Source organism: Microcebus murinus, chromosome 14 (assembly GCF_040939455.1).
Source record: "Microcebus murinus isolate Inina chromosome 14, M.murinus_Inina_mat1.0, whole genome shotgun sequence".
In the NCBI taxonomy this organism is placed as follows: domain Eukaryota; kingdom Metazoa; phylum Chordata; class Mammalia; order Primates; family Cheirogaleidae; genus Microcebus; species Microcebus murinus.
The window spans coordinates 8,319,213-8,341,569 of NC_134117.1; the positions used below are offsets into that span (position 1 = coordinate 8,319,213).

General features: G+C 48.9%; 2 protein-coding genes across 3 annotated transcripts in view; one reads left to right on the forward strand and one right to left on the reverse strand.

The window, feature by feature from the left end:
* HTRA1 (HtrA serine peptidase 1) overlaps positions 1-22,357 on the reverse strand; it is a 49,644-nt gene that overhangs the window by 15,600 nt on the left and 11,687 nt on the right. For both annotated transcript variants that reach the window (XM_076009728.1, XM_020280748.2), the window contains exons 2-3: positions 8,008-8,107; positions 7,374-7,578 (exon numbers count right to left, since the gene is read on the reverse strand). In XM_076009728.1, coding sequence (XP_075865843.1) covers positions 7,374-7,578; positions 8,008-8,107 — 305 coding nt within the window. The remainder of the gene's footprint in view (positions 1-7,373; positions 7,579-8,007; positions 8,108-22,357) is intronic.
* On the forward strand, positions 12,777-13,877 carry LOC105880333 (leucine-rich repeat-containing protein 34-like). The gene has a single exon (XM_012781290.3). It carries the CDS (start codon positions 12,850-12,852, stop codon positions 13,789-13,791), a length of 942 nt encoding a protein of 313 aa, XP_012636744.2. The 5' UTR covers positions 12,777-12,849; the 3' UTR covers positions 13,792-13,877.

Sequence of the window (22,357 nt, forward strand, 5' to 3'; positions counted from 1 at the left end):
GGCCATGGCAGACGCTTAATAAATATTTACAAAATCAATAAATGACTACGTGAAGAAATGAAAGAATGAACACTCTCCCTCAGGATCTTAAAACTGGGTAATGATTGGGGCTAGCTAGGCCTGGCATTTCAGTTTGGGTAAGTGACTCTGGAGGTGGCCTGGTTTGCAGCTGTCGGCAAGGTTGTAGGCTCAGGGAGGGGAAGGGCTGCTCACATCGACCGGCTCCCAGTGGTGGGCACGGCTGTGGTCCCGGTCTGCTTGCTGGGCTCAGCATGCAGCACGCAGGGGTTGCTCAGTGTCCGCTGAACTGGACTGAAGACACTGGGTCCTCATTACCTAAGACCACTTAGAGCTGGTGTGAGCCCCACATGCAGCTAAAGCTACCCAGGAGATAGGATTTTTTAAAAATTTATTTAGTAATTGTTAAAAGATGTATACCTTCCTCTATATAAAAATAAGCCGGTATGGTCAACCACTAGAGGCGTATTATAATACATTACTTAAATATATATTCATGACATAAAGTAGGGATGAAGGGAGGGCCAATGGTTTCTGTGAGCTGCCTGGTAGATAAAGCAAAGAGGGAAATACCACGAGTCCCATGTTCCTGTTATCAGATTCTGGTGTTTTGTTTAACCAAAGTGACTTGTTAAATTAGCACATTTATTAGAATAATCAGTCCTCAATTCACAAGTAGGTCTTATTTCTCCCTTGCCATAGAAACAGGTCTGGATGATTTTAGAAAACCAGTTATGGTTTTCTACATCTATCTCGCTGTGAATGAGAGGTAACCAGATCATGATGGACTTTTGTACTTTCGGACTCTCAGGAGATTGACTACTTAAGACATCGGAGCTTTCCACAGTATGAGCGGGAACCCCAAAGAACCAAGGCCTATAAGAAAGGTAGACAGTACACAGAGAAACAAGCTAACCAGAAACATTGGCTTGTGTTCTGGAAGGTTCTCATAAACTCCCTGGAAAATGAAAGTCTGCACTGAGTCCAAGATTCAGGTCCTCCTGGCTGGGCAGAAATGGGAAACTGGGTAACTCCACCTGCAAGGCTCATTCTCCCGCTTGTCCCCTCCGCTGGCTGTCTCTGTCCTTCCATCTCAGCTCGGAAGTCACCTCCTCGGATAAGCTTCCCTGCCTACCCTGACTGCAGAGGTCTTCAGACCCCCAGAGCCTTTTACTCCTTCTGTTTGCTTCCCGCGCTGTACTTAAACCACTGAATTTAGTCCACTTTCCACACCCCCCACTCCTGATAGATCTCAGGCCCACGTCTGCCCACGGCCACGGCATCCTCAGCACCTAACACAGTGTTTGGCCAAGACAGGTGCCCAGTGCACATGTATAGACGGGGGAGTGAATAAGGAATAACTGGGAATGAACAAACCAGACCTTAAAAGGTCTATGAGGTTCTCAAAATTGGATAGCAATTTATAAAACATCTTGGAAGTCGAGCAAACTCCTTTCCATCAGTATCACAGAGAAATGGGCAAAAATAAGGCCTCCGGCTGCTCACTCCAGCAAGACTGAAGCTTTATCTTCAGGGAAGAAACACAACCTCCCTCAGGAGAAAGCGCAAACAAAACCAGCTTCTCTGCCTTCCCTTGGCCACGTAGCACTTGGCCTCGCTGGGTTCTTGTGAGCAAATCCACCTCCCAGCCACTCTGCACTTCTTCAGGACAAGATGTCAGGCACCTACCACTGGGGCTGGCAAACTTTTTCTGCAAAGGGCCAGAAAGCAAATGTTTTTGGCTTCACAGGTCATACGGTCCTCTCCATCCCAACTATTCAGGTCTGCTACTGCAGGGCAAAAGCAGCCATACACGCTACCGAAATGAATGCTTGACTATGTTCCAATAAAACTTTATTTAGCAACAACAGATGGAGGGCCAGATTTGGACCACAGGCTGTAGCTGGCCAACCCTGGCCTCTAAACACTGTTGCAAACTAAACTGTCAGATAGAACCAATGTATGTCCCTCCCCTGCCTCCCACCCACCCCTTGCCATCCCCAGTGAAGAGAACAGGAGACATTCCCAATGGGGCATCCACAAACTCAGTCCCAATGACTTGGGAATTGCTTTGTCAGAACCATAAATAATAGCCTTGATCTAATTCCCTGAAAATGGAGTGCCAAAGTGAAAAAAGGCATTACCATATTAAGATAAAAACATAGCCAAAGAATTTCCTTAACAATCTACTAATTCTTGAAACGGGGCCAGAGAACACACAAGGGCTCCAGGCTTGAGAGTTTGGGGAACTGAAATACTTCTCATGCCAGAGGGAGCTGCAGTCGGAGCAGGGAGGAGCCACGTCCCCACCCCTCTGCGCGGAGGCTGGCACCGCATAAAAGGCAGCTTCGACTTCACCGTCTGCGTGCACATTCCCTAATGGAATATCGATTCCCACCCCGCTAAAAACGGTACAGATCAATACGGTAATGGAAGCCTCATCGCGGCCACGGGGTCTGCGGCGTCTTTCGCAAGCGTAACGGTAGCCCCCTGCGTTCTGGGGGAAGAAGAAGGGAGACCACAGAAAGAGCAGTACAGAGGGAGAGGGGCAAGAATCCAAAATGGAAAAACACAGAAACAAAATCAGAGGGTAGCCAGGGCACTGCAATCTGCACTCCAGGCTCCTGGTCGCTGTGCAGGGATGAGTGACAGACTCCAGAGGAGGACGGGCAGCAAAGGCTCTGCGTTATCTGATCTGCTTTTGGACAAGCTCATGCAACTTAGCAGGCTGACGATTAGGTTGCCTCAGGAGAACCGGCATGAGTCACCCCGAGCACCACTCCTCTCCCCTCCCCGACCCTCCTCGCCCAGATAACTCAGTGCAGACCCGCTGCTGCGTGCAGGGCCAAATTCTGAGACGGGCTGGGAGCGGACCAGGGGCTGCTTGGCAGCTTCTGGGACAATGCACATGAAAGGCGCCGGGGCGCACCCCCAAGTGACCCTGCTCTGAACTTCATGGAGATGGGGGTGTCAGCCTTCCTGCCCCTCCAGCAAGCTCAGCAGTAAAAGGACCCTCTGCAAACAAAGCAGCCCCAGCACCCAGAGGTTCCGCTCTCTGGCCACTTCAAACAGGTCTGCGGGTGTCCTCTGCCCCAAGGTGGCCAGGGATTGGCACAGGCCTGCTGGGGGCAGGGAGGAAAGAAAACCATCTCACAAGCCTCGACAAGACCGTCTGCAAATATTTACCTGGTTGTTGGCGTCAGGGAAAAGCACCCACAGGAAACCTCACTGCCTCACCAGCGCTTTGAGCTACCACGGACCACAGTCCCAGTGTCGCCCTGGCAGGGCCACGAGGGAAGCAGGCAGGGTGTGGGGGACACTGAGCAGGGAGGGTGGGGGGCAGCAGGGCAGGGGAGGCCAGGAGGGAGGGGGCCCAATCAGGCCAGGCCTTCCAGATCTCTCTGCACAAACTGTGGAATTTGTAAAGGGTTTTGTATGGGATGGGAAGGACATGATCTGAAAGATGCTTTTCTCTAAGATGTTTCCTAATCAGCACAGCTGGAAAAACAGCTGTATCAAAAGGAACTTCCCCTCCTACCTTCTTCAATACATGCCATTATTTCTGCCGAACTCTGGCCCACAGGAACCAAACAGCTCTCTCTTTACTTTCCTCTCTCCCTCTCCCTCCCTACACTCCCTGAACTGTTCAAGAAAAAAAAAAAAAAAACTGCACAGAGAAAATGCTGCCATTGGATAAAAGTTAAAAATATTCTGCACACAGCCAGTGGCTCATGTTAAACACATTTGGAAACAGTCTGCGTCCAAGCTGCTTTCTATTAAAACGTTTACATGCACGGGGCCCCGACTTTCTGCAGCTGCCATCCCCTCCCCAGGCCAGGCCGGCCCCAGTCCTGGGTGCCAGAGGAAGAGGAGTTTCTGATTCGGACAGAAGCACAGGAAAGGGTTGGAGGGATGGGCCTGCAGAACCCGCAAGGGGGCTGCTCTCTGCGTCTTCTCCCAGAAGTTCTTCCGGGTCTCAAAATTCAGCAGGCCCAGTGCGTGCACACGTGTCTGCTCAGCAGTGAAAAGCTAGAAGAGTCCTTTGGTCACAAGCCCAGAAACATCTCTGGCAACCTCAAGCCACTGGAGACGGGAGAGGAGCTCCAAGAATGGGAGAAAAAGCAGACAACGCTGGGCTCAGAGAGCGCAGGCGTCGGGCAGCGCGGGGTCTCGGTGGCAGCAGGGGCTGCGGCAGCCTCACCCAGGTTAGTCTTTCTGGGGGTGACGCCAGCTGCAGCCTGTGACTCCAACAGGAGCCTCTGCTTGTCCTCAGAGGGTGGGGAAAGAGATAGATGCCCGACGGAAACGCTGGTGCTGCTGCTCCCAGCAAAGGGGGAGGCGGATGTCAAGCGGACACGCCAGCAGATGTCCACGCTCATGTCCACTTCAGTAAAAGCGTCAAGAATGCCACATTCAGGCAGGACAATGGCAGTCTGCCTCACGGAGAACCCTGCAGGGGGAACTGTGATGCCGGGGAGGAACTGGGCCCAGATTAGGAGCCACCAGCTTAGTCCCTGGGTCCTTGGGCACGGTCGGCAATGTCACCGGCTTCCCAGATTATCCCTAAATGGCCCTGGGCAGGGGGTGGCTGGGCCATGGTCTCACATGACAAGGCCCCATATGGAGTGACTTTCCTGCCTCACGCCTGGTTCTGGTTGGTTCTGTTCTGCCTTCTCTTAAGTGTTCCTGATCTGTTTTTTCCTTTTTCTTGTCCCAAGCTGACACAGGGCAAGGCACGCTCATACCCAGCCACTGCCCCCGACACACGTATTCAATCGCATGCTGAGCGGCGACTTTACGCTCCCATTCCCGAGGTGGCAGGCTCCGTCCAAGCTGAGCCTCGTTACAAACTGGACCCTCCCCACAAATAACCTGTCACCAAAGCAAGGGAACAAAGGAGAAAGAGCTGGAAGAGATGTTTTCACTCTGCCTACTTCCAACTACTATCAGCAAAAAAAAAAAAAAAAAAAAAAAAAGCAGTTTAGTCAGTGGAAAAACAGTCTTTTGTGCGGGTGCCTGCAATTTAATATCCTTTCATTTCCGGTTCCATTTTGAAAAGCCACATGGGGTGAATTTCAACTTTTCAAGCCCCCTTTTCTTCAGGCTCGAAACACATGTCAAACAGCATGTTGCTGGCTGAACAGCTAGGCTCCCGGACAGGCAAGAGCCACGTCAGACTCACTCCACGAAACTTCTTGTCCACTGAGATCATTCACATCTTGCCTGGACATGTCAGGGATGACACCAGGAGACAGTCTCCACCTTGGCTCAAAATCGGAAAAGGATACCCCGGGGCCAGAAGCAGTTGCACGGTATGCACCCACACATTCCAGACGCGGGATTGCTCAGAGGGAGCAGCTCATGCAGGACCCAGCCCGGCGCCCAGCCACACGCGGCCGTGGTCCCCGCTGCGGGCTGCCTCCCAAGGGCTCCAAGGGGCTGGCAAGTCCCCACGTGTGGCCACAGCTGTGCTATTCTGGCTGGCCTCCTTCCGGCGAGCCTACCACATCCTGGACACCTTTCTAGCAGAGTGTTCCCAAACGGGGACGTGCCAGCCTTCCCAGGGGCTATTTAAGGTCAAGCTGTCCCATCACACCCCTCCAGCAATGGCCGTGGGTTTGGGCACCTGGGCAGCAGCAGCCCGGCTCGCTCGGGGGGCTGGAGGAATGAGGTGTAGCTGCACGGCCTCACACAGATTAGCAGCGTTCTCTGAGCCCCTATTTCTTCCTCTCTAAAATGGGGATAACACAGCTATCTTGCAGATTGGGTGAAAGTTAGAGATGAGGGCAAGGCCCAGCCCAATTATCTTGTAACCAATAAACACATTTCAAAAGATTAGCTGTTGCTAGAAATTCCACGGTAACCTAACAGAAATAACACGCACCTGCGACCTCACTAAAGCCCACACCAGGCACAGAGCCCGTATCTACCCTGGGCGTCTTCGGCCGGTGCCTGGCGACAGAGCCACAGAGAGGGTACAGGAACATCGGGGAAGGAGGGGAGGCGGTGTGTGAGCCGGTGGTTTTCCAAAATGCTGGCTATGAGGGAGCCTGGGCTCAGGCAGCAACTTGGTGCTATTACAGAAAGAAGAAGGAGAAGGAGAAGAAGATCCAGAATCCAGAACCCAGAATTCTACTGCCCAAGCAGTCCATGCAGGGCTGTTTCCAGAAGCAGGTGTATCTAGCGTTCTGTCCAGTAGCACACAATGTGCCCCCTTGTCTGACCTCACAGCCATCTCCAGGTAAAGTGAGGCAGGCAGAGACCTGGACAAGAGACCTCGCCTGGCTCAGTGTCTGGTCTCTTCCTTGGCCAGACACAGGATTCCAACCTACCCTGATTCTTCCCTCCATCTGAAGTCTAGAAAATTATAAGAATGTGAAGAATCCAGAAAACACGGCTCGTTCCTATTGCATACGCCACGCAGCAAGCCGAGCCTCCGTGATCAATGTGCCAAGGAACGGGGATTTTTTCTGAGCCCATAAGAACCATATTTCATTCCAACCATGTAGACTTTGCCAAACAAATCAACAGAGCAAAAATGATTATGAGAAGAATATTTAAATAGAAAGCATTTTCAAATACAGCATTTCCCAAACTGAGCTCACTCTCAGTTCTGCCCCTCCCACCTAAAAAAACTTATTGCTCAGATCATTATAATTTAAGCAAATAGTGGTGAGACCACACCCATTTGTAGGCATTCCTTGTGCACATTAGCACATTAAAGGCTCCGACAAGTTCTGTAAAGAAGAAATCCATTAGCTTTGTTTTAATTCAAGTTTTCCAAAACTTTCTGAGTATGGGACATTGTTTTAAAACACATCTAATAATCCTACAAAATCCCTGATTTGGAAGACCTGCTTTGTTTTCAAAGCAGCTACTTACATGATAAGGATGGCTCGATCTGCAACTCGATAAATACTGTATACATTGTGAACAGTTGACCTGTCTATGGAGGATGAATAAAAATCTGCAACAACAGTTGCCTCAGGATCAGGGATGGGAGGAAGACTCAGTTTTCACCGCTTACCTACCAATTTCTTTACAAACCTATTGATTTCTTTTATAAGCATTTAAAACACTATTTTATTAATTAAAACTCTCTGATCTGACAGCCTGGCTTCTTAGAGGCCTCCCTGAGCCCCTCCCCCTCCCCAACCCCCGGCCACACTCAGCATGCCATCAGAGCCCTCGTTTGGTGCAGACTTGACTGGTTAGGGCCAGCTTGGCACACTCCCTGGGACTCTCACGACATCACAAAGCTCTGCTGCCTGTGCCATTTCTAGGTTTTACCACGGTTTTTCCCAGGGCACCTACAGGCAGGAGCACACTTAGACGGGACTGGGGGACCCGCTCACCTGGTGGTCAATTTTGATAAGTGCAATGTCTGCTTTCTCATCCACGTCCTTGATTTTGGCTTCGTAGGTGGCACCGTTCTTCAACTCAACTTTGACCCGGTGCTTGTTGGTCACCACGTGGGCATTGGTCACGATCAGCCCGTCTTCCGACACGATAAAACCGGACCCGCTAGCCACTGGCACCTCGCGTTTAGAAAAAGGAAGCCTGGAACCCAAAGGAGTGCACACTTCAGCCCGAAACACCTTAAAGTGAACATTTCAACACCTGGACCAATTGGCTCTGCAGTAATGACACACACCTGGCAATGGTTACTTTACATATTGGGTTTAACACTTAAAAATCTAAACGTATGCCAATTTTTGCATGCATCAAAACATTCCACGTAGGGAATGTTTTTGGGCATCTTTGGGAATCTCTTCAGGGCCAGAGGCTCTTAAAACATCTAGAAGGGTTAAGAAGGTAGATTTATATAGTGAAAGGGGAAAACATTGTAAGGGAGAAATGCTCATCTTAATGTAGGAACATATTCGATGACACTTTAATGTGTCTCAAAAATGGCTCTGATGATTTGTGAATGGCGGTGTTTACTGGTGAAAGGGTCAGAGGTGACGGAAAGAAGGAAGCTCTCTTTACTTGCGAAACAATTCAATGTGAACCACGGCCGGGGCGATCTTCTCCACCACGTCAGCAATAAAGTTGTATTTATGGCGCAAACTGTTGGGATCTTCCTGCCCTGAGAACAAAAGCAAAGAAAAGAGATTTAAGGACCCTGGGCTTTGTGCTGTGATCACCTGGAGAAAGGTACGGTCGGGGGAGCCAGAGGGCACACGCGGTCTCTGGACGTCTGGAGGCAGCAAAGGTTCTCCCGGCTCCCAGGGAAGGCGGTGAGCTCCAATGAAGACCTCTTAGCCTGGGTGCTCTCCTCTCAACACTTTCACCACAAAAACACTGAGCAGAGGCACCAGCAAATGCCTCAGCCTGCCACCAGCCTTTGCACGAAGCTGGCCACCCCGGGGGCCACTTTGCCATGGCATCACCCTCTGCCTGTGTCCCTTCTCAGGGCAGGCTGGTTCAGTGTCACACAAGTGGGCTCCAGGGACCAGGACTGCCCTGCCAGCTGCTCGGGACAAACTGACAGGAAGTGTTTGGAAACCTTTATAGCAATTTCACACAGAACACTTATGCCTCTTACATCGAAAAATTAAAAATTGGGGCTTGTCATCAACTGAGGAGTAGATAAAGAAAATATGGACTACATACACCATGGAATACTACTCAGCCATAAAAAGAAAGGAATGAAATAACGCCTTTGCAGCAACTTGGATGGAACTGGAGGCCATTATCCTAAGTGAAGGAAGACAGGAAGGGAACACCAAATACTTATAAGTGGGAGCTAAGCTTCAGGTATGCGGGGGCATGCAGAGTGATACGATGGAAGAGAAACTTCCTATTAGGTGCAATGTGCACTGTTCAGGTGACAAGTATACTAAATACCTGGACATCACCACTATACAATTCAACCATGTAACCAAAACCACTTGTATCCCTAAATCTACTAAAATAAAACAAAATTGGGGGTTATATTTTGGGTCATTTTTATTGCATTTTGGTAGTAATTCATTTCTAGCATATTTTACAAAAACCGATCCATGTAATTCATTTCTAGCAAAATGAATTGGGGGTTATATTTTGGGTCATTTTTATTGCATTTTGGTAGTAATTCATTTCTAGCATATTTTACAAAAACCGGTCCATGATGGATAAAAGGAAAAGGAACCTGTTCCTTCACCACAGCTGGCCCAGGACGCACCAGTGTATCCCCCTCACCTCTCAATCCCCATGACAGCCCAATGCGGTTTGCAGCTGGAGTTTGCAGTTTAAAAGGAAACCACTGACCTGCAAACCAGCCTCTTATTTACCAAAGGGCCTGTGTGCCCGCCCCAACACATACACACACGTGGACACATGCTCACAGAGGCACATGTGCACACAAACACACACATTCACATATATACACCATCCATACACATTCACGTGTGCTCACACTCATGGGTATGCACATACACATCCACATGCATACACACAGATACACACACACACACACACACACACACACCTCCCTCCCCAGCTCCCAGGCTCTCGGCTGTACGTAGAAGCTGTGAGACTTCCCAGCCCTCCTGAGCCCCATCACAGCCACACAGCCACACTCCCTGGTGGCACCAGAGCATCTGTGGATTGTTCCCTCAGTCCCTGCCTTGCTGTGCCACCAGGGACTACAGTAACCCTCTCAATAGCACGGGCACAGGGACATCTCAAGGACCAGCCTGCCTCTCCGAAGCTGTCCTTCTCAGAAGTGAGAGAGCACCTACGGACAAAGGGCCCCTCTGTCCTGGCTCCTGAGCGCTGCTTTATGTAAACATTGGCATCTCAACTCTTTCTCATAGCATGATTTTCTAACGTGCAGAAAAAGATCTGCAACTACTAGGGAAAATAAACTAATTTAACACATTCATGATAGCACCATTTTATTATTTTGTTTTCAAAACCCTTTCACATGCTACCTGATCTTATTGTTTTTCCTACTTTCCTGCGGAATAGGAAAATCAGATATTGTTCCCATATTATATTGGTGGAAACAGAGGCTCACCGACTTTAAGTGACTTCTCCATGGACGCTAATTTTTTTTAATAGAGTGTAAATAACAGGTAAATCTTGGCAAGCCCTCCCAAGCCCACAGTTTCACCAAATCTACAACTTTTCCGCGTTAATACCGGCCCTATATGGACCTGCCACCCTCCCGGGTTCCCAGGTAGCTGTGATTAATTGGGACTCCAATTAATCGCACTCCAGTGCGAGACAGAAGAAAGGGGCTGGAAACTCCCGAACACAGAGCCTAGCAAACATCACCAGTGACAGTGACAGCCGTAAACAAACGCATCTGGGCCTCCTTGGACCAGCTTCCTGGGCTGAGGCCAAGAGCAGGTTTAACTCCCGCAAGGCCAGCAAGCCCAGACAGAGCGTGGTGCGTCTGAGACCCTCACAAGGATGATTACTAGCGTCTCGCCACCAAGGATCAGTAACTCATTCCTCTTTTTGGCTTCCCAGATTAGGTGTGTGAGAATTTGCCCACATTGGGGTGAAAATGAACACAGGTTTTTCTGGCTAAGAGAAGCAGTTGTCTCTCCCATGGACCAGAGAAAGCGGCTCCAGGGCCTGTCCACCAAAAAAAACAATGCAGGAGCTCAGGGAGGGGTCTGGTCTGGCCACTAGAAGGACCAGCTCCATCCTTGGGCCACCGAGTAGCCTCCATTTCCTCATCTGTACAATGGAATGAACTGCTTCTAGAATGAGCTTCCAAGTCTGTTCCAGCTCCAACATTCTGCGATCTAATCCCTCTCTCTCCCTCTCACCCCGACACGCTGCAGCAAGGTAAGGAGCATGTGAAACCTGAGGTCGAGCCCAGGACTCTCCTCGTTCGGCAGATGAATGAGCAGAAAGAAACGCAGAGGATGGACCACAGTGAGAAGCCCAGCTGGCAAGGCTCCCTTGTGCAGCTGAGATGAAAAAGCAACCAGTGACCTCTGTTACCATCTCCGGGTGGACCAGCGGCAACAGGCAAATTAAACAGAGCAGAAACAACTACACATAAGGACCATCCACGAACCATTCAAAGTGGACAAAACGAAAGAAGAAGAAATGCTTGGTTTGTCCAAATGTAACTTCAAAATGAGGAATAACAGTGTGTCTAAAAGCAGCTTGGCTCAGTGTCAGATTCCTGTTCTGCTTAAAAGGCTTGTCCATCAAACTAGAGGGGCTGCTGCCGCCTGATGGTCTCTAGAAGCCCTGGCTGGCCCCGTTTGCTCTCATCTCCTCTGCTGGTCAATCGTCTTCCTCCCAGAGTGGCCAATCTGGGTGGAGAATCCCAGAGATGAGCCCAGGCCGGCTCTGGCACAGCCCACTCTCTCAGGGATACAGAGGGACAGAGGGCAAGTGTCCAGGCCACTCCGCATGGGGACAATGCTAGACACAGGCTCTGGCCTCAGATGGACCACAGTGTGATGCTCAGCCCGCTGCTCACTAGCTGTGTGGCCTTAGATATGTCACCTGACTCCTCCAAGTCTTAGCCCCTAGTCCATACATAATGCAATAATAAAAGCACTACTTCAATGTGTTTTCTATGCTGATCTCATGAGCACGTTTGTACTATATATGAACAACTTGATCGAACCATGGCATACAATTTAAATAGTAAAAAACCCCAAAGGATTGGCCAGGTGCTGCTCGGGGGCAGCTCTGCACAGGTGTGAGCACTTCACACATCACGGCGGTTAAGGGACAGGTGGAGGTGCCTGCAGACCCACTCACCCACCCGGGCTCCTCCTAGCAGTGTCGCCGTGGGCACCACTGCAGAGGCACGATCGAGGGGAGGCTGTGTGGCTGGCCGGTTTTTCTGGCCTTAACCTGGACCTCTGTCCCCAGCTTGCAGGGCTACCTCATGGCCACTGAAGAAGGGAGCCGGGGCAGGGCCAGCAGCAGGTAATCTAGCCTGAGCCGCAGCCCAGCTGAGCTCTCAACCCCAGGACACAACCAACCAGGAGGCAGCAAACATAACGCCCCTGGGAGGCAGGGATCTCGCATCCTCCCTGGGCTGATATCAGAGGCTAGAACCAAGGCAGCAATCAGCAATGAGGACGGGAAGCCCTGTGCAAGGTCAAGTCCTGGCCCCCATAGCTGCTCCGTTACCGTACAGAAAGCTGGCATTGGCTGCAGCTCAATGACACCCCACACGATGAGGCACAGGAAAGAAAGAAAAGGCAGGGAGATCGGAAGGGAAAACGTAAAACCGTCTTTATCTGCAGATGATATATATGATGGTCTATATAGGAAACTCTTAGGAATCTACAATACACTACTAAAGTAAGTGAGTTTATAAATTCATAGGAGAACAGGTCAATATACACATTTGTAGTTCTATGTATTAGCAACAAGTAGAATTAAAAATTTTAAATATCAATTATAATAGCACTAAAAATATCAAATATTTTACAAAGTAGGTGCAAGACTTGTACACTGGAAGGTACAAAACACAGTCCTAATAAAGAAGACCTAAAGAAACGGAGAGATGTACCATAGTTGTAGATGAGAAGACTCACTATTGTTAAGCTACAAATTCTTCCCAAATTGACCTGTAAACATACTCCAAGTGAAAGATCCCAGCAGGATTTTTTGTAGAAATGGATAAGCTATTTCTAAAAGGTATGTGCTAAAGTGAAAAGCCTAGAATATCCCAAATAATTCTGCAAAAAATAAAAAGTGAATGATTTTTGGGCATGCGGTCGCCATGGCAGCAGCGAGAAGGCGGGCCCTGCCCCGGCCCCTGCCCCGGCCGGGCCCCCCTCTCCGGCCCCAACCCTAGAGGACGAGCGCGCTCCAGAATCTATTGCTGGTCTCCAGGAAGATTATTATAATTTGTGTATGGAAAAATCCCAGAATGTTAATCCTTTTATATTGCATATACTCCAAGAAGTGGATGAACAAGTTCAAAAGGGACTGGAAGGAGGAATAACATTAAACATTGGTGGTAACAATCGCTTAGTGCCAGTAGAAAGAGTAACAGGTGAAGATTTTTGGATTGTTTCCAAAATTTTAAAGAATCATCTATATATTAATGGTTTGGATGTTAGATATAACCTCCTAAAGGATGTTGGTGCATACTATGCTGCGAAACTGCTTCAGAAGCAACCTAATCTCGTTTATTTAAACCTTATGTTTAATGATATTGAGCCCGAAGGTGGAAAATTGATTGCTAAAGCACTACATACAAATACAACTCTGAAATACCTAAGAATGACTGGAAACAAGATTGAAAATAAGGGTGGAATGTTTTTTGCTGCAATGCTGCAAATTAATTCATCCTTACAGAAATTAGATCTGGGTGATTGTGATCTGGGGATGCAAAGTGTGATAGCATTTGCTACAGTACTAACCCAAAACCAAGAAATTAAGGGAATAAACCTTAACCGACCTCTACTATATGGAGAACAGGAAGAGTCCACAGTCCATCTAGGCCATCTGTTGAAAGAAAATCACTATCTTATTGAACTACACATGTGTAAACATGGTATCAAAAACTGTGGCTTTCAACGGTTATGTAATGCACTGTATGTGAACACTAGTCTACGTTACCTTGATGTCAGCTGCAATAAAATAATTCGTGATGGAATAGAGTATTTGGCTGATGTATTGAAAAGCAACACTACCTTGGAAGTAATAGATCTTTCTTTTAACAGAATAGAAAATGCAGGAGCAAACTATCTCAGTGAAACTCTTACTTCACACAACAGGAGTCTGAAAGCGTTGTCAGTAGTGAGCAACAGAATAGAGGGAGAGGACTTATTGCACTTTCACAAGCAATGAAAACAAATCCCATATTTTCTCATATCTATATTTGGGGAAACAAATTTGATGAGGCTACATGTGTAGCATATTCAGACTTGATTCAAATGGGCCGTCTAAAACCAAATAATACAGATGTGGAGCCTTTTGTGGTGGATGGACACGTGCATCTTGCAGAGGTCTCCAATGGCCTTAAAAAGCATTATTATTGGACACCAGCTTACGGAGAAGCTTATGGTCCCTCATCTAATGCAGGTTTTGCTCTTACTCAAGTAGGTCAACATATGTGAAAAAGAAGCTTTAAGATATTTTCATACATTTATCTTATTATTTTCAGAGATTAATATTTAAATTAAATTTGCCTATTAAAGCTTACTAAATGTTTTCTTTCATAAATTAAAACAAGTTACTTTTTTCAAATGTGTAAAAGATAATGACTATATTAAACTTTGTATAACATTCTATGGTAAAAAAAAAAGTGAATGATTTATACAACACTATGTGATTTCGTTTTTAAGCAGAAAGATTCTGAATAACTACACTTAGTAGAATGATGAGTTACAACAATTCACAGAGATGGATCTTTCCACTTTACCTAATAAATATTTATCATTAAAGATTTTTAACACAACAAATAGCCCATGAAGAGCAGCCAACATTTCCTGTAACTTTATGAGTTTGTAAATTGCCAGGATTCGATCCCAAGATAACAAATGACTCATGTCTCCTCTGTATAAACTTCTAGTCAAGCACAGCTTCATAAATGTTCCTTGGAGCACATCATCCCTGGAGTTTTACAACTAATACTTCTTACTACTTTCAACAACTTCCTTCTAGGAGGAAGGAGAGAGACACACAGTGTTGATAAGTTTTAATAATTATTATTCATTATATGGCGTTTACCAAAAACAGCAAGGTAGGGTAAGTATTTGACATGATTACCATATTTAAGAAAATCTGTTGCAGTGAGAATGAAAATCACTATAAGGGGAGTATGAACCAAAGGATGGATTTTTTTTATATGTGTTTCTCACAAAGAATATGCACAAAATTGAATGTGTGCTTTAAATACATCAAAATGTGCGTTTCTTTCATCTTTAAGGCAACAATGCCAGGTAAAGATTAGATCTGAGGCAAGAAGAAGGGGAGTCGAATTCCATATAGTCCTAATGCTGTGGTTCTCATAGTCCCAAGGCACCCCAAAGTGCCACAGCAAACTCACAGGGTATTTCAAGTTTTCTGGGGGGAAATACTCGATATCTGTTGCACACCTTGTAAACTAGCTCTGAACAGTTCACAGTTTCAAAATCAGATCACATTACATTCCTCTGGGTGAGTCCTTGTCTTTGTGAAGCTGGGTTTCTGGCAGTTGTTATGATAAAAAGAAAATACCACAAAAATCAACGTTGAACGGGAAACAAGGGTGGCGGTGTCCAATCTGATCCCAAGATTTGAAAGGTCATGTGGCAACCAACAGGTGCACACATACCATTCATAATTGTGCTTATTGAATAATTTAATTAAAACATCTTTTTTTTTCCTTTTCTTTTCTTTTTTCAAAGCCCATGTTGTAAGGACACAAATACTAAGTTGTTTTGGACCCAACTACTTAATAAATGAAACTACTGGGTAATGTTTTGGCTTATGGGGTGCCAAGAAAAAATTACTGCAACACTAACTAAGGGTGCACCAGCCATGAAAGTTTGAGGACCTCTGCCTGATGTCCCCTGGGCTCTCTCCAGCGGCGAAGCCTGAATCCCTGCGCAGGTGCAAGAATCCAGAGCAGAGGTGGATTTACCTACAGAGAAGGCCAAAAAGCTTCGGCTTAGAGCCCTCCACGTGCACTTGCCAGGAGCCTCGGCAAAGCGCTGTCGTCAGGTGCTTTTGGAGAATTTGTAGAAGAGAAGTAGTTCAGCTGCAGCCGGTGGAGGCCACAGTCTCCTTCTCTCTGTCACACACCTGCCTGTCCTGCCCAGGTGGCTGCAGGCATTTAGAGATGCAGCTAAGGGGAAAGTAAAACCGGGCAATCGTTGTGTCTGGGTTCAATGAGATACATTTGTGTGCTCTGAAGTCACTTCCACGTCCAGGTGAGTTGCTGTACCTGTCCTGGCACAGACACGTGTGTTTCCAGGGACACCCTCTGCCCACCCCACACACTCCCTGGTGCAGGCCAGAGCTTGTACAGAAGACGGCGAGTATGTGGGCAGGGGAGAAATACGCCAGAAGAAAGGCTGGATTGATCATAAGAATAATATAAAAATAATAAAAATGATAATAAATCATTCTATTTTCTCTACAGGAAATAATACAAAAGCATTGTCACATGAAAAGGTGAACAAAGAGTCCATGGCCAGAATATATAAGGGGGGAAAGTATTTTAAAGGTGAAGGTGTATCTGGCAGTTAATTTTAAAAACATCCTATTTTTCTGGAGTTTGTGATGGTTGTGGTATTTGCCCACTTTCTGAAGCTTGTAATTTGGGGCAGTTCTTTTTTTTTTCAATCTAAATAAATAATCATTTCATACCTAAGGTTATAATCATAATTTCGAGTTACAGGTTTCAGATCCCATAAAACCTGGACCTGCCAGTGGGAAGGTACCAATTCCTGCCCAGGTAGCAGGGCCCACTGCCGCTCTGCCACCTGAGCCACACCGGCAGGTCACACTGCCTCGGCCAGCCAGCCAGTGGGAACCCTCAGTCACCAGCACACCGTGGCCAGCAGGAGAGGGCTCCGGACTGCGGTGGCCCTCCCGGGACAGCCAGGGAGACTCCTAGGCTGGCCCCTTCCCCACAGTCGTCCCTGCATAGGATCCCAGACGCTCGCCCCCGTTCTTGACTCCATCCCATGCCCCTTCTCCCTGCAGAGCTGTCTGTCCCACCCTGTCTTCCACCCTGCCAGGCAACTCTGGTTCACAAACTCGTATTGGCAGGGATGGACAGGAATGCTGAATTGAACTCCAACCATGTATGCTCCCGGGGGTCCACCAGGGTGAGAAAGGTCGTGGATTGTGGCTCCTAGTTAACGCCACAGTGTCTGCAGAGCCAGACCTGGCCTCTGCAGCTGTGTGACTTCAGGGAGTGACTGTCCCTACTCAAGCCTCAGTCTCCCCTTCTGTAGCATGAGATAGATAACACCACAGTGCAACAATGCACAGAAAGACTCGACCCACGTCCGGCCCTCCAGGCCGAGCCCTCCTGGGCTATCGTCCCCCAGCTCCCAGCCCAGCCCCTGGTCGGCCCTCCCGAGTGCATTTCAACACCTCCAAGTGGCTCCTCTCACACTTCTGAGGATTCTGAGGATCCCATTCTACATTCTATCGCAGGCAGATCTGGCTTCTGTTTTCTGCATCCCCCCAAAACTGACAGTGCCACTGTGGGGGTGCATGAACTTCCTGCAGGACCCCGTGGCCATCTCCATCTGGCCCACAGCGTCCTCCATCACGTGACTCTGAGTCCCCAAGTCTCTCCCAGGACTCCTCAGCACACACTCGCAGCCCTGTAGACCCCTCCCCCAGCTTCTAAAATCCTACCCTGCACCCCATCCTCTGGCATTCACACTATTTTCCTTCCTGCCTGGAAGACTCCATTCTCCTCCCCCATAGCTAGTCAAATCCCACCCAACCTTCAATGTTGGCAATAATAGCATAACACCAATAAGAATAATAATAGTCTTTTATTTATTACAGAGCATCACTGTGTGTCAAGCACAGTGCTAGGCACAGATGTTATCTGTAATTACTCCTGCAAGCCTGCAGGCTAGATCTTATCCCCTGTCTATAGAAAGATGAGAAAACGGAGGATCAGAGACATAAAGCACATTGCGCAAAGCCTCAGTGCTGACAAGTTGCTGAGGCAAGAGGCTACCCCATCTGTCTGGCGCCCAAGCTGGGCTCTGGGCTCTGCATCTGCGGCCTCCTGGTGCCTGCCCTCTCCGCCAGCCTCCAGCCCCCCGCAGCTCACACAACTGTGGGAACATGCCTCACACTTCGTACCCTGGAGATCAGGGCCAGCATGCAGGATTAACAGCCCTGCTTTCCCTTCCAGCAAGAACAATCCCGCCTTCCAATTCCTCAGCAGAGCTGATCAGGAAAGCTAATTTGGAAAACAGAACACTGTGTATTCGAGGGAAAAGAAATGAATCCTCCTTTATTCGCAGGGAACAGCATGTTCCCAAAATTCAAATCAGTTGCAAGAGTGAATTGATCAAATAAATCAATGGCATTTTAATGCACTGTCCTACATTCAGGACCGGCTAAATAATTTTCAGAGCCCAATGCAAAATGAAAATGCAGGGCCTCTTATTCAAAAGTTACTGAGAATCTCAAGACAGCAACAGCAGAGCATTAAAACAGGTGCAGGACCTTCTCAACACAGGCACTGTGTGAGTGCACAGGGCCATGCCCGTGGGGCCCACCCAGCCTGCATTTCAAATTCATTTGATTTAAAACCCCAAATCCAGAGTAAGTACCAAAAAGCATCTCAGGAGCTGCTTGGGTGCTGCCTGAGATGCTGCCTTACTCTCGGGAGCCCACGGGCCGTCTGCGGGAGCTGACGCAGTGCCCCACCTGCGCGGAGGCCAGGCGCCCACCCGCGGTGGGCCGCAGTGCAGCCCCAGGCAAGCCCTTCACGCTGAACATCCCTCAACCGTACAATAAGGGGCTCAACCAGGTGGCTTCTGAGGTCCCTCCTGGCTCTCAGGTCATTTGTGATTTTTCACCTCATTTCTTCAACTTTAAATATTGGCAAAGATATTCACACTTTAAAGACTACAAATAAGAACACAGCCCGGTTGCAACCATCACCAGGAGGAAGGAGGAGACATGAAGAAAGAAACGTGGCCAGAAAGACGGCTGGATTCGGCCAGGCTCTGCTCATCAGGATGGAGGCAGGGATGAGCTGAGGGTTGGCGCAGCGGTCAGGAGCAGCTCGCCCTCCTCCCTCCCATGTGGCCCAGGCGCGAGTAACGGGAGCAATACGAGCTCTCCCCAAGGCAAGGGCATGAAATGCACAGAGCAGAGGTCGCCAATGAAGGCCAATGGAAAGCTCATTCCCATCCTCCCTGGAAGGGCCAGGAAGCCACCTCCTAACCACCTGACAGCGAGGAGAAGTAACCGCCCGTGACTGCTGCCAGGGGGTGTATGCTGGAGGCCCTCCTCTTCCTCATCTTTGCCAGGAGTCCCAGGGCCATGTTTCCCATTGCCCTGGCATTCCTTTCAGCCCCTAGCGTGGCTACATTAAAGGTCACTACAAAGAGGCTACTTGCTAGATAAATAAATGCAGGCCCAAATCCAGACGGGACCCTCAAGGGGAAACGGCAGCCCAGGCACCTCATCTGCTCTGTTCCACACACGGCTCAGCACCCTTAGAGAGGTGGGGTCAGGGCTGGATCCGACGCCCCCCCTTCCTCCAAGCTTCCTCCACTGCCCAGCATGGCACTGTCCCAGCAGGAGGTCCCCGCCCGCACTTCTGGTGGGCCAGTGGCACAATGACAGAGAGACAAAGAGCAGGAGAATCTGGGGACTGTGGGCCCAGGTCAGCGACACCGAGTGCCTGCAGCTGGCCAGCCCCCCAGGGGCTGGGAGGACAGGCAGGGAGGACCTGGGATTTGATCTTTATGCTGAATGTGGGGTCCCCACTCCAGACCTTCAATGTCAGGATTGGAATCTGGCTCCACCTCCTCTAGCTAAGCACGGGCACCTGGGGCCCAAGTTGGACACCTGCCCAGGTGTGGGTAGGCACGTCCAGACAGGACCTGGAGCCAGGCGGTTAACTAACCTGATCCGCGCAGCCAGGGAGAGGTGCGGGTCCACATGTAGGGAGGGCAAGGGGAATGATTTTTCCCTAAGAAAATTCCCTTTGTGAGGTTTCTTGCTGACTTTGAGAACACCCGTGAGAAGCACAAGTGGAGACGGCCAGGTGAGCCGAGCAGGGAGGAAGAGAGGCAGGTACCCACATCTAGAGGAGCCGAGAACTGCAGGGAAACTGCAGGCTGCCACCTCTCCCAGCAACTTGGATTACGCTCTCGTCCTGAGGGTCCGGAGAGAAATCAATTTACACTGGTTCCTGACGGCTAATGAGGCATACAGCGAGAAGGGATGCGGCCACCTATTGACAAGAGGGTTGCCAGGGGGAAAGAAAAAAAAAAAAAAAAAAAAACCCAGGGAATGCAGCAAAGATGCCCCGCAAGACTCATTTTCTCCATGTTTTCAGTTTGAGTGGCTGCATTCTGTCTGCCCCACTCCATTAAATTCCAAGGAACCTAGTCGGCGACGCCTCTAGCCTAACGTCTGGCTCAGCGCTGGTCCAGGGTGTGGAGGCGGCAGAAACAGAAGCGAGATCTTGCACATTCCAGGAAACCAGACCCCCATTCTAATCGCTGCTGCAGCTGCAAATTCCCGGGCGCCGGGGGGCATGGGTGCAGGGCCACGGCCCCACTGGGCTCCTTGGAACCCTACAGAGAAAATACTCGGGGAGGGCAGAGGCATTGCGGAGTTGTGGCCAGGGCAGCCACCTGAGGTTTAAAGTAAACCTGAAAATTCTGTGCAGCGTCAGGGGCGCTGTCTGCAAGTCTAGGGAAGAACAAAATGGGAAAGACACAGCCCTTGTCAAACTTCCCATGAGCAGTGGCCCTCAGACCTGCTCTTGTTAAAATGCACTGAATTCACAAGGAGTCATTGCTGTTTTTTTTTAAAAAAAAAAAAGGTTAAAAATTGAATGATGGATGACCACACTTTCTGTCTTTTTGCATCGAAATAAAGAGATGTAATTGAGGAGCATTTCGTGTGACCTTTCTTTCCTTTTAATGAATAAAGGAGGAAGAGGCGGTGGAGCCGGGAGCCTGGCCTTGATTTCCAGCCCACATTGGCACTTCCAAGCGCTGGCAGCCCCTCTCTTTCCGGCACAGTCTCCCAGACGGCTCCGAGTGGGAAAAGCTCGCCCTGCGCCAGACCTCAGGCTGCTAACTCAGCCCGCGCAGCCTTGCGCTCCGAGCGGTAACTGTTTGCAGGGACTGGGCCAAGGCTGCAGCTGATGGGGCCTGGAAAAGACCGCGGCAGGTGAAGTGAAGGAGGGAGATTCTCACAAACAAGTCGAAGACAGTCTCTCTCAAATAGAGCGAATTAGGAACGAGCTTTTAGGGGGCACCTGGGCAGCTGGCTGCGAACCCCTAACTGTGCTGTCCATCCCAAGCACAGCCTGGTTCTGTAGCTTTGGTTTTACTGGGAAAAGGTGCCTTTTCTGGAACAATATGTCTATGTCTAAAGGTGCCTGTCACTGAAAAAAATCCTTTCTTGCACACCTGTGGTGAATGCTTGGGTTTGGTCCATTTCGTTGCATTTGATCGTCTTTTCTGGCCTATCTTATATATTAGGAAAAAAGTTGCCAATCAATTCCACTGCACAATTTTTTTTTCCAGAAGTCTCCTGAAGGTTCAACATGATGTGTCTATTATTATCTTCAGGGAAACAGCTGACTGCTCAGTTCACAAAAACACTATTAACTTTCCTCTTGATAAGCATCTGGCTCCGGTCCTGACCTTCGCAGAATTCTCAGCCAGGCTGTCTTCCTGCTCCGACTCCTCTGGTTGTTATGTCTGGAGCTGTCGGGCCGCTCAGCCTCCTGAGCCCTCCAGCTTCCAGCAGGGGCCGGCAGCCTGCGCCCCTATCTGTCTGTCTGGCAGCCTGCGCCCCTGTCTGTCTGTCTGTCTGTCTGTCTGGCAGCCCCAGGAGGGCCTGGGGCTTCGGGAAGGAGAGGCAGATCCAAGGCGGGGAGAGGTGGGTGAGCAGGTGAGGGCAGCGCTTCCCGAGCGGTACCCAGCACCCCGTGCTGATGAACTGCTATCTCAAGGTATGAGGAGGAGAAGGAGAGGAACTTGTTAAAATGGAGACAGACGCCAGAAGGAAACTTTGGCTCAAGTAAGAAGTGAAAGGTGGACCCCTTTCTGGGCCTCAGTTACCTCACTGGTGAGAAGATCGGGGAGGCTAGACTGTTTCCAACATCCTCTCCAGCTCCCAGAAAAGCCATATGGTTTAATAAATCTGATGCTTTTCCCGATGTTTTCCTTTCAGTGTGTGATTCCCATCCGTATAGAACATTCTCATTTTAGCGCCGGCTTCCTGAGTCATGTGGCCCAGGTTCTTCCAACAGAACCTATCAGGTTTGCTTCAGCAGTCAGACTTGCAAAGTGATTTTCCCGGCTGGGTTTAGGATTTCCCATCACAGAGTGAAGAAAAAATAAAAGTCTGGTCTTCCTACATCCATACAAAGGGATATTTTTCAGCCATAAAATGGAAGGAAGTACTGAGCATGCTATAATGTGGATGAAGCTTGAAAATATCGTGCTAAGTGGCAGAAACCAGTCACATACTGTTTGATTCCATTTATATGAAATGTCCAGAATAGGCAAAAATCATAGAAACAGAAAAGAGATTGGCATTTGCCTGGGGCTGAGCAGAGGGGAAGTATGGAATGGCTGCTAATGGGTACTGGGTTTCCTTTTAGGGTGATGAAAATCTTTCAGAATTAGTGGTGATAGGAGCACAATTGTGAATATACAAAAACACTGAATTGTATACTTTAAAAGGGTAA

Excerpts from the sequence above, each read along its gene's own strand:
- LOC105880333 (XM_012781290.3), top strand. The coding sequence starts at position 12,850 with ATGGAAAAATCCCAGAATGTTAATCCTTTTATATTGCATATACTCCAA.